Below are 12,394 nucleotides of genomic sequence, written 5' to 3' on the forward strand. Positions count from 1 at the left end.
CAGCTGCAGCTCCGGTCCAAGGACACTCAGAAGTGAAAGCACATATTTCTTAGAGATAACAAGGAGGCCACTGGCTCCTCTGGAAATTAGTATTAGCAGTCTAGACACCCTCAGGTGACTTATATAAAATGTATAAGGTACAGTATTTAACTTTGGCATTATATCAGTATGTGTTTAAGATGCAGAACACAGTGATGGCACAGATGCTTATATCACTATCAGTATAAGATGCAGAACACAACAATGGCATGGATGCTTGCATATATGACACTGTTTCACTTCCACATTCATGGAAACCATTGCTTACTATGGCATCTTGATCAGGAAGAATGACGACTTCTGCGAATCATTGTTTGTGCTTACAAGCTAGAGGTTGAGACCCAGACCATGGCTGCTAGTTATGTTTATAACTTGCATGAGGTTGCAGAGAGAGTTGAGGCAGTCTGCCAAGTCAAAGGCCTTCAAGATCTGTCTCCAGGAGAAGACAGCAATGGGAAGGGGGATTGTTAAAGCCTTTTTGAATTTGTAGATGCAGAAGCTCCTTGGAAGAAAGTAACAATTTGATATCTGTTCAAGAATCTGTCATCTCAGTATCCTTTGCTTTCATTCCCCAAATGCGGTTTCTAAGCCTAGCAACGTGTAGGTAACTTGAGCGAAATCTTCTGACTTAGAGGGGCTTCTTGAGGTGTTTGGTGCTATATAACTGGTTATAAATACATTTGATGTATTGTGCAATGTCTGTTGTCCGTCCCTGAATTTTATTGTGCCTGAACATCTGCCTGTACAGCTTATCTTTAGGTGGCAGACTCTGATTGCCCTAAACTGGAAAAATGCCAAGTATTTTATCATATTTTAGTGGGGTTTGGGTGGGGGGCACCATTGTTGAGCCTCAAGTAAGCTCAGAACTGAGGACATTCTCTGACCCCTCTACTTTTTTTTTTGTTTCTCTAGTCCTTGTCAAAAATGCCTCCTTCCACAAAATGGCCTAAATTGTACAAAAAACACAAATTTTGAATCTCTGGTATTTCCTTGGTATAATAATTAGGATAGAACTGTACCAAACCTGAATACTTCTTGCTGTGCTGCGAACGGTGCCATAACGGACCCCAAAGAGACGAGTGCTGTTGAACTGGCTGCAGCCCTTCCACAGGTTCTCTCTCTCTCTCCTTTCCCAGGACTACCTGGTCAGGGAGAAGGCCCAGCAGCACGATGAGACTTACTACCTGTGGGCCATGGCCTTTTTCATGGCCTTCAACCGGGCCTCCTCCTCCCATCCTCAGCTGGTTTCCGAGACTGTTGGCGTCCGGACTTTTCACTTCATTGAGCAGAATCTGACCAACTACTACGAAATGATGCTTATAAATAAGAAGGAGGCCACATCTTGGTCTCGAAGGTAAGAGGGCACGTTTAGCTGTTCTTCAGAATGGACCGGTGGGTTACCTGTTGTCGTTCCCACTCGATGGCTTTGAATGAGGCCTGTCCTGTCACATCTCTGTACCAAGCCAAAGAGACGACTTGCCTTGTAGCTCCCCTTTTTTCATCTCCCAGGATGCATCTGGCTCTGAAGGCCTACCAGGAGCTGCTGATGACTGTGCACGAAATGGACCATTCACAAGAAGAAGCTGTGCGCAACAGCAGCCATATCATAAAGAGTGAGGCTTTTTTTAGTTACGAATAAATAAAATCAAATGTGCCTTGCAGTGCAGGGCATAAGCACGTAGGAAGAGAACTGGAAAGGAACGCCTGTTCTGGCTACTGTATTGTTTTATTTAGAAAATGTGTACGTTTTACAAAGTAAAAGAAGTACAATTAAAGTCTTGTAATCATAATGTACAAAATTATGAATAATAAAACAAGTCAGTTAAAAACTAGCTGGGGACATAAAAACCAGCAGAAAACCACTCAGTTGCCTAAAACGTATTCATAAACTAGGCTCGAAGGAGACCATAAAAACAGACGAACCTCTCGGTGACAAGCTTGAACAAAAATAAATGCTTTGGTTTGTCACAGTAAGGTTAGGAGCCAGATCAGCTTCAAGGATCAGGACCTTCCAAAGGCAAGGTGCCACCACAGAGAAAGCCTTGTCTCTGGTTGCCACCACGTCCCCTCTACAGGCAGGAGCAGCGAGAGCAGCGCTTGAGAAGGAGTATCTTTAATAGTGGACTGGACAGGATGGGAGGAGGCAGTGCTCAGGAACCCCCTCGGCAGTCTTTCTTCTTTCTTTTTCAGCTTACATTGTGCTTGGATAAAATTAATGATAACTTCTTACCCTCCTCCCCACCCCACCCCAGATAACATTTTCTACCTGATGGAGTATCGCGAGCTTTTCCTCACCCTCTTCCGTAAGCTTGATGAGAAAAAGCAGCCCAGGTCATTCATCAAAGACCTGGTGGAGACCACTCACCTTTTCTTGAAGATGCTGGAGAGATTTTGCAAAGGGAGGAACAACGTAATAGTCCAGGTATTTGGGAGCACTTTCTATGTCCTCCCCATTTTGACAGGCAGGCACCTCTCAGGAAAGGCCCTGATCCTAGTTCATTTTCGTAGGCAGTTTTCTGCTGTGTTGGCTGATATCGTGCCACTAGGTGGCTATAAAGTGGCCACGCTCAAAGACTGGGAAGCAGGGATTGGACTGACAAAACTGCTTTCTCCATGTATGATCCTAAGTCAACTCACAGATTCACCTCTGATTTATTACTAACTTAATTCCCCACTCCTTGGCATTGGCTGTTAAAAGATTGCAATGAGAAACCACTGACCTACAAAAGAGGCAAAATAAACAATCAGAATCTGTTCAAATATTCGAATCTGCAAGAATAGTGACAATGTTTTCCCTTGTTAAAAATTTTCTAAACTGAAGATACTGCACTCTTCAGAAAAATGTATTGATTTATAATCCCATTTTATAATCTGCATTTCTACTTTGGTGTTCCTCAATATGTGTTACATTTAGAAAATTAAAAATATAATGGTATAAAACATTTGAAAATTAAGCAGTACAGTTCCGTCTATGTTAACACAATTAGAAGTAACTGCAGCAATAAAAAAACCCTATCTGATGTCAGGTCTTTTTGCATAATACATCAGTCTGAACTGGGCATCTTTGGGACCATTACTATGAACTCCCTGGTTTCTCTTACTTCCTAACTTCACCTACCTGGCGGACACTATTTTTGGGTAAAGCATTCTGGGGATTCTACGTTTCTGCCAATGTTCTCTTTCTCTCAAAAGCTGTGCCTAAATATAAAATTATCTGTTTTGTTGCAGAGCAAGAAGATCAAGAGGAAAAAAAAGCCCCAGGCTCATTCTGCCACTTGCAGTATGCATCCCCAGACTCCCGAGCAACTGGAGGAAATGTGGCCAAAGCTGGCTGAGCATCTCAGTAAATGCACACAGGTAGGAGGAGGAGGATAAAGGTGGAAAGAGAGCTTAGACTTGATGCAGGAACCAAGACTTTGAAAAGAGCAGAAACAAAATCCCGGAGTGCCTTTTCAGCTGTCAGCAGAGCTTTGCTTTGTTTTGAGATATGCAAGCAGGACTTTTTTTCAGCGGGAACGGGGTGGAACGGAGTTCCAGCACCTCTTGAAAATGGTCACATGGCCAGTGGCCCCGCCCCCTGATTTCCAGACAGAGGGGAGTTTAGACTGCCCTCCACGCCAGCGGCGTGGAGGGCAGTCTAAACTCCCCTCTGTCTGGAGATCAGGGGGTGGGGCCACCGGCCATGTGACCATTTTCGCCAAGGGTGATTTAAACTTTAAAAAACTACCCCCTTGTTCCAGCTGACCCAAAGTGACATCATTGTGTCGTCCTGAGTTCCACCACCTCTTTTCCCAGAAAAAAGCCCTGTATGCAAGCATCTCAGTCATGTACACCTTTTCCAGCAGTGAAGCTCTTCAGAGCAAAATTAAATAAACCCTTCATTGTTGTAAGAGTTTCTGTCACAAAGAGTGTTTGCAGATAGATGTCAGTGAGAATATCCTTAAAAGAATGATTATTTGGTGAGGCTAACTTTGCACAAAGACAGATTTTGATCTTACTGAAATGTGCTGTGCACATACTGTATGGACAATAAAATTGTTCTTTTCATCTTGGAATCTTTAGTCTTCAGTTGCATACAATTTTAAGTCCACAATAGCAAAGGGAAGTGTCATTTTTGCAAAATGCTGCATGACAGCTTAATTTTGGTTTGATAGTATTACCTAATTATGTGATTCCTAGGATGGTATCTGTTCTGAGACTTACCTGGGCACTGTTCACAAATGGAATTTGTCAGGGCTTTTTTTCTGGGAAAAGAGGTGGTGGAACTCAGTGGGTTGCCAGCACAGGGGGCAACTCTTGGCGGGTGGTGGTGCCCCTGGTACCACATGCACGTGTGCAAAGTGTGTGCATGCTCCCAGGAACACACAATGACATCACGTCAGCTGGAACAAGGGGGGAGTTTTTAAAAGTTTAAATCGCCCTTGGTGAAAATGGTCTCATCGCTGGTGGCCCCGCCCCCTGATCTCCAGACAGAGGGGAGTTTAGATCACCAGCTCAGAGGGCGATCTCCCCTCTGTCTGGAGATCAGGGGGCGGGGCCACCAGTCATGTGACCATTTTCAGGAGGTTCCGGAACTCTGTTCCACCGTGTTCCTGCTGAAAAAAAGCCCTGTAATGTGTGTCTTTTAGTTTTCCTTCTCCTCTTCTCCTCTTTCTGTAAAGAGATCTAGTAGTTGACAGTTATAGTATAGCTTCAGCATTCATACAATATCTTGGCTTGAGAGTAGTTCCATGAGTTTGCTTTATAACAAAAATTTCCAAGCATTTTTCTTCTCTCTGTCCCTCTCTCTCCTGCCCCTAACCCAGTTAGATTCTTAAACAATTGAACAACCCCATGTAAATTGTTGAGGTATGAGGGCAGCCATCTTTTAGAAGACTTCACAAATTTGGGGTGGGCAGACCTGCAACCTGGACTTGCATTCAAGCATTCATATGACTGGATAAACACTGATGGAGTCATCTGAGGAAAAGTCATTGTGGACTGTGGAGGTGGGGCAGAAATGTGGGGGTGTGAATCAGCATTTCATTCGTCTCCTCGTGAAGCGTCTTTGTTCTTCTGGAGATTCATGCAGCATCTCTTCCTCCACAAGGGTTCTGAGCCTCTTCCAGAGGATATGGCCCCCTTCGATGCAGCCTCAGAAGTTCCCCTGGAGGAGCAGCGAGCTGATGCCATGGTACGGATCCAGGACAGCCTACTGGCTGGCCGGGCACCTGAAGCACTGTCCCTGTTGCATTCAGCCAGGTAAGAAAGCAGCTTGGAGGTGCATCGGTGCTCTTAAAGCTCAGAGGTGGGAAGCCCATAGGCCTTTATGCTTCTATCAGTGTCCAAAATTTAGTTCTAAGGGGGACTGTGAGCCTCAGAGGGCTGAGGCAGCCCTGCTTCCTGGTCGAAAACAAGATAGTAACTGAGAAGGCAACTCTTCCCTCTGCGACCCGCCCCCCCACAAGACCTTCCTTGTGGGTGGGAGGAGAAGGAGAAGTAGTAATAATAAGTAGTAGTAACATTTGATTTATATACTGCCCTTCAGGACAACTTAATGCCCACTCAGAGTGGTTTACAAAGTATGTTATTATTATCCCCACAACAAAACACCTTGTGAGGTGGGTGGGGCTGAGAGAGCTCTGAGAGAGCTGTGACTGACCCCAGGTCACCCAGCTGGCTTCAAGTGGAGGAGTGGGGAATCAAACCCTATTCTTCAGATTAGAGTCCTGCACTCTTAACCACTACACCAAACTGGCTTCTCTTGTCCCTCGAAGTTCTCAGTCTTAGGGAGAACTTAAAAGTGAAAAGGTTTTATCCCAGCACAGCCCAGATGGTGGTGTAACGGGATCTCTTGCCTGTGTCTGAACTAAGCTTCCACTACTCCAAAGGAAAGATTTATCTTTTCTTTTGGATAGTGTTCAGCAATTAGTTCAAGACCTGTCAAGCAAAATTGTTCTTTGAACCGTTTGCTTATCAGTACATTTATTTGTAAAAGGTTCTTTATTGCTTTGTCACTTCTAATCAAAGCACTCAGACACCTGTTAGATTTTTTCTTTTATTGAAAATACACTGTTTTTTTAATGAAGCAAGTAGTTAAAAAATATATGATTATTAATATGTCCTACAAAAATAGAACACAGAAAGGCAATCAGAATTAAATTTGTTAACATTTCCTAACTAACTCTTAAGTTTAAAATAATCAAAGTTCTTAAGATTTTCATAGCCTACATTGCAAAGATAAGAATCTCACCTAATCTTCATGAGATCTCTTCCAATCAGAACTCTAACTCATTATCTAGATTAGCATGTTTTATAGGTTATCATATGCAAATATCCAAGAACTTTTCACATAATGGCATAAGCAAACTATGATTGGTTTAATGCTTCGTTGAATATTCATAATTTCTATTGTATAACCTTCTAATTAGCCAAAAATGACATTATAGCTAACTTGCACAAAACAGCCATAAATCCGTGAGAAATGATAGGAAGAGTTAAGATAGTAGATCACTATTGGTTCAGTCTCTGATAAAGAAACATTAATCTAGATGGAGTCCACTATTTTTAATTAGCTGTCAAAAGATTAAAGTGCACCTGTTTTAGTTACCTAACACTAAAAAATGCACAGACAGTTCATGAAAAGTTTAAAAGTTCACCGAGAATACAAGCCGTTACTATGTATTAGCTTAGTCTTGATTAGTATAATGTGCTTTAATCTATATTATTACAACAGTGGGTTGGATCCTGCTATTTGTCAGGTACTGATGGTCTCAGGTTTTTCCCACTTTCCCTCTCCCAAGGCAAGAAGAGAGGCCAATTACATTCTTTTCCCCACTGAACCTACCTGACCCATGCAGCTGTTAGACCCTACAGTACTTGTGTTCCTGGGAATAAACTTTCCCAGCAACAGAAGGAGCTGCTGGGGAGAGGGGAATGTGGGAAAGGTGCATTAGTCAAGACTTCTGTTAGACTGTAGTCCGAAGACACCAATAGGACTAAACTGCATTAAGTTTATAGAAAAATACTGGTTTTGCAGCTTTCGTTCTGGTCAGAAAAACTTGAAAGAAGTCTGAGGTAAACATGGGTTGAAGTATTTGAAACCTCCTTAGTTGGCTGTTTAAAACTATGGCTTCTGTTTATTGAAAGCAGACCTCACCGTTGCTCCTGCTTCTGAGGTGTTACGGTATTCATGCACATTCTAACTGCTCAAAGTATTTAACGCTCTCTCTCTCTCTCTCTCTCTCTCTCTCTCTCTCTCTCTCTCTCTCTCTCTCTCTCTCTCTCTCTCACACACACACACACACACACACACACACACACACACACACACACACACACACACACACACACACACACACACACACCCAGTGAATGTTCCAAGCCTAGGGACAGGCAGGTTGTCTAGTGTGAAGGGGGGCATGTCTTGACCTATAGAGCCCCTGCTACCATTCCCAAGTGCTGAACTGACGGCCACTTGAAACCTTGAGCAGCCTTACAGGGGTCTGGCCCTTAGTTTGACACCTTTCAGAATCTGGGTTCGTTTCTGAGAGTATAGGCACACATTTAGTCAGTAACTCAAGACACCAGAAGTAAAACACATGTTGCTTTATTAAGTAATTCGGATTAGGGAGAGTGTATGCAGGGCAGGAACCACTCTATTGTAGAACAAGCAGTAGGCAGAGAAAATAATAACACCTAAAGCTACCTAACTAGACATGAAAAGGCTTGCTAACCTGCATCTCTGGTGTGGCTTCCAGGTGTCTTGCTGATACTCACAGACTTAGAAAAGGAAGTCCAAAACCACGCCAGGCAGTCCTGGACATCTCGGTATCTGGCATGGCGCAAAGAGCCTCTCTTACATGCTGATAGATTGGTTCTGAATTTGGAGGATCCACACTGCTGTGAGCAGCCATCTTTCCAAGAACTGTTAGCCAGTCAAGCACACTTAGATAATTAGCGGTGCTAGTATGAGAAACTAGGGAGGGTGGGCGGAGGCTGATTCTCTCTGCTGCCTCAGGAGGTTTCCTTTGGGAGCAAACAGGCTCCAGGGACAACTCATTAGGGAGGCCTGCATTCATTCTCCAAGACCAGGCTGAACTTAGGCCAATGGAAACTTACACTCCTGAACCAAAGTCACGCAAACAGGTTAGCCAAATAGGATTTTAAAGGCTGGTCTTGACAGGGCAATCTATTCGAGTGTGTACAGGAAAATGAACTGGGGAATAGAGTTCAGAAGGACCCCAAAATAGATACATTATGGGGGTTCGATGTATTGTCGAAGGCTTTCACAGCCGGAGAACGATGGTTGTTGTGGGTTTTCCGGGCTGTATTGCCGTGGTCTTGGCATTGTAGTTCCTGATGTTTCGCCAACAGCTGTGGCTGGCATCTTCTGAAGATGCCAGCCACAGCTGCTGGTGCTACACCTCTGAAGCTGCTGGTGCTACACCTCTGGTGCTACACCTCTGAAGATGCCAGCCACAGCTGCTGGCGAAACGTCAGGAACTACAATGCCAAGACCACAGCAATACAGCCCGGAAAACCCACAACAACCATTATGGGGGTTTCTTATATATTGCACTTGTCAAAACCTTAAAAGTAGGGAAAGCATCAGAAATGAAATTGAAAAGATATTTTAGTCATCTTTTTGAAATACGCATTAATGTGTATCAGCAGAACAAGTTCCAAAAACCTTGTCAAGAGACAAGCATGATTTCCCTCCAGTAAAGAAAGACCACCAGCTTCAGACAGACGTATTTCATTACTAATATATCAGGCATCTTAGCCAGAAGAACAAATTGCATTTCTGAAAACATTTACGAAGATCAAAGTTGGAAGTCTGTTGGTCTGTAAATGCTATTCTTTATTTACAAACTGTAAGCCCGCCTTTCTGCCTCTGACAAGGCCACTAAGGCGGCTAAGTAACATGAGTAATGATATTTGCTGGACTCTCTATTTTCACAAATCTATGCTGTCTAAAAATGTCTCTTGTATTTATAACGTGCTCTTTTTCAGTGCTTTTGACTTATGGGTTAGGGAAATAACTATCCCTATTTTCCTTGCTGCAATCATCTGATCCTCCCGTGTCTGTTCCGTCCCCTAAGGGAGGTGTGGCCTGAAGGGGATGTTTTCGGATCTCCCAGCCTTGCGCCAGATGAAGAGGTGGAGCTGCTGAAGCAAATCTTTTTTGCCAACCTCCCTCGTGAGTAACCATAGTCCTTATATCAGTAGAGTAGAACGTGGATAAGCAAAGTCAGGCATAGCCACCAGGGATCCCTAAGTATCTACTGGCTGCTCTCTAGTGCTGCCCTTTGAGATCCAGAGGGTCGGATTAGGATCTCAGAGACCCAGGTTTGATTCCTCATTCTGCCACGGAAACTTGCTAGGTGGTCTTGAGCCAGTAATACACACTCTGCCTACCCTACCTCACAGAGTTGTTGTGAGGATAAAATGGAGAATGTTGTAAGCTACTTGGAGTCCCAGTTGGGGAGAAATGTGGGGTGCAGATGGAAGTAAATTGTGGCTGGCCTTCATGGTTTCCCAGGCCGGCCTGTTTGTGCATGGACAGGGCGGCTCCACAGTAAGGCGGTCTTTGGGACTCCTCCGCTGGCTTTCCTGCCCAATCTGCCTTTCCTTTCCCAAAAACGGTGGGCAGTCCCTTGCAGAGGTGCACCATCGCACCACCTTGATATTTTTAACAAGATAAGGGCTCTTCAAAATGTAAATGTAGCAAGGTGAAGGATCCTGCTGCTTGGCTTTACCTCATCCAAAGCGCACAGTGTTCTTTGGCAGCGTGGAAAGGAGAAAAGAAGACTGGCTGCAGCTGTGCCTCCAGATCTCGTTCACAGTGCCATTTGGGACCTTCAAAACCCTTCAGGTCTTGATACTCGCAGGCATCAGAGTCAGTCTCAGCACCCGCACCTGTTACATTTTCAGATCAGGCCCTGCTTTTAACATCCTCCCTGTGAGAGGTGGCAACATCTAGCATTAAAGGAGTGCCCTTACAGTAGTGGCCGCACAGTTCTGGAGGGTACAGGATATTCCTTCCTCCAGTCTAGGATGATGAAAGGCTGAGAGAACTTTTATTTCATCTGCCCCGGGGGGCGGGGAGGGCCAGAGGGCTGAGTGTCTGGTTGTTAGTTCTGCTTTGTTCACTCGGAGGTTGTGTGTGTATGTTCATTTGCTACTGTTTTCATTTTCACTGTGTGTGCTCTTAAATGCTTTGTTTGTAAGCGGCTTTCGAGTAAAGGAGGAGAGGTGGCAGTTTAACATTTTGAATAAAGATTGCTACTGAATCGGCTTGTGTGGATGAAAAGAGGGGTCAGAATGGTAGCAGGCTTCTGGTTTCTAGAAAAGGCCGAGTTTACTTCCCAATATTTAACTGATAATTGCTCGTTACGTTGCTTCTGAGATATGTTCAAGTTGCAAGGAATCCCTCTCTTTGGGCAGGCATTGTAACTGAACGTAGTCTGGGCCTGCTCAACACTGCCCCAAGTGGTGTGAGCGCTGCATAGGAGGTGGCTCCCCTCTCTGATGTTGACGGGCTCCATAGTCTTAGTGCTGGGCAGCAGTCGTTCATTAAACTTAAGGGCATCTCTGTCCCCTTTCCCACTTTTGGATAATGCTAAAGTGCTTCCTTCTGCTTAGCCAAGACTACTGTGGAAGGTACTGGTAAACATGTTATTTAATTCATCACACATCCCTTCTGATGTATACAGGGCAAGCAGCACCAGAGCCAGAAGAACTTGACGAGGCAGCCGAGGAAGAGGAGATTGCTGAGGAGGAGCTGGCAGCTGTACGCGTATCAGAGAAGGAGTTCAGCTTCCTCGACTATATGAAGCGGTATGCAGGTTTTGAGATGTTTGTGTGTCACATCCTATATTTCTATTCTCTCAAGTCCTGTGTGCTTGAAGGGTTTAAAATGTCAGAAGGTTACCCTTCTATACCAGCCACTTTGGTATGTCCTTTCCCCAGTTCATTACCATCACCTTTGCAATCATGAGGGCTGGAAACTTACTTTTAAAAATGAAATCTGAGATTTCTTAGTAAGTTGAATCCTGTGCCTAATTCCATTCTGTACTTCCATGGAATTGCAGCCCTGGTTCTTAACTCTGAGCACGTCTCGTGTGTGTATCCTTGGGTGCAGGTTTGCTAGCCCTAATGTGGTCAGGGCTTACATCCTTCTCTTCAAGAACTACCAACAAAACAGCGCCCACACCAACCACTGCATAGTGAAGATGCTGCACCGCATTGCCTGTGACCTCAAGATGGAGGCCTTGCTGTTCCAGCTTTCCATCTTCTGCCTTTTCAACCGGCTTCTCAGTGATCCCACCGCTGGGGCTTACAAGGTGAGCCCCTGCTAGAGGTATGAGAGCGTGGGCTGAGTGCGTCGGGATGGCAGATCTCAAGGCTTTGAGTTGCCACCTCATGCCAAAAATGGCACGTTTCTCATACGTAAGGGTTTAAGTTCAGAAACTCCAGTTAAAAGGATATCCAGTAGGTAGGCTGGGATGCCTAAATTTTAAAAACTTATATTTTGCCTCATCCCATCATTCAAAGCTGCTAACTGTTTCTTTAAAGCAAAAGCAAAGCTGGAAAGCAGCAAGGAACTGACAAAGTGTAACAAATACTCAATCACATTTAATAAATATAAACCAGAAAACCAACAATCTTCTTAATCACTGAAAATGGTAATAAAGATGTATAATTTACATAAATACAAACAACACGTATCCACAATGGGAACCGCGTCCGTCACCAGTCCTATTCAGTGTCCAATATATTGATTCCCAAATGCTCACAGGCTTAGTAATTCAGTTCACTGAAAGAATGGACCACACAGGCCCTAGCGGCGAGGCACCAGAAAGAATTCCGTGTTGGGAGCCGGTGCTGCGCTCCGCAAGGGAAAGTGCCCGATGTCAAGGCGATGGGTTTCTGTTTCTTTAAAGCACAATTACATATCACAAGACAGCAAATAAACATTCAAAACCACTTTCTTTGCCCTGCAAACACATCGCCTTCTCCCACTGTGGCACGGAGCCAGTCCAAGGACCTTCAAGGTGGATATATGAACCCCAGTCTTTCTGGCTCTCCCCTCCTCCCTCCCATGGCCATTTCCAACCCCTGGGAAGTTTCTTCCCAGGGTTGGAGAACTTACATGAGCTACATCATGGATATGGAGATTGCAATGGGGAGAGGGAAGGGAGTAAAAACGCTTGCCCAAAAGGCAGACGGGAGTTGTCTTGCCCTCTTCCCTCCTTCTTCTATAACCTCCTGACCCAGGTAGCAGCTGTTCTATGCTGCTCCTCCAGCCTTAAGCGTAGAGTTATCCCAGGGTCAGGAATGATGGGATGGGGGCAGGAAGGCAAAATGTCTC

The 12,394-nt window shown here is 44.6% G+C and overlaps 1 protein-coding gene across 2 annotated transcripts in view; it reads left to right on the top strand.

Annotated features, from left to right (window-relative positions):
• TIMELESS (timeless circadian regulator) overlaps positions 1 to 12,394 on the top strand; it is a 71,108-nt gene that overhangs the window by 34,573 nt on the left and 24,141 nt on the right. For both annotated transcript variants that reach the window (XM_054977047.1, XM_054977046.1), the window contains 8 exons: positions 1,176 to 1,393; positions 1,549 to 1,652; positions 2,292 to 2,461; positions 3,268 to 3,396; positions 5,129 to 5,280; positions 9,123 to 9,220; positions 10,737 to 10,860; positions 11,165 to 11,366. In XM_054977047.1, the coding sequence (XP_054833022.1) occupies positions 1,176 to 1,393; positions 1,549 to 1,652; positions 2,292 to 2,461; positions 3,268 to 3,396; positions 5,129 to 5,280; positions 9,123 to 9,220; positions 10,737 to 10,860; positions 11,165 to 11,366 (1,197 nt within the window). The remainder of the gene's footprint in view (positions 1 to 1,175; positions 1,394 to 1,548; positions 1,653 to 2,291; positions 2,462 to 3,267; positions 3,397 to 5,128; positions 5,281 to 9,122; positions 9,221 to 10,736; positions 10,861 to 11,164; positions 11,367 to 12,394) is intronic.

Source organism: Eublepharis macularius, chromosome 4, assembly GCF_028583425.1.
Source record: "Eublepharis macularius isolate TG4126 chromosome 4, MPM_Emac_v1.0, whole genome shotgun sequence".
Taxonomy (NCBI): domain Eukaryota; kingdom Metazoa; phylum Chordata; class Lepidosauria; order Squamata; family Eublepharidae; genus Eublepharis; species Eublepharis macularius.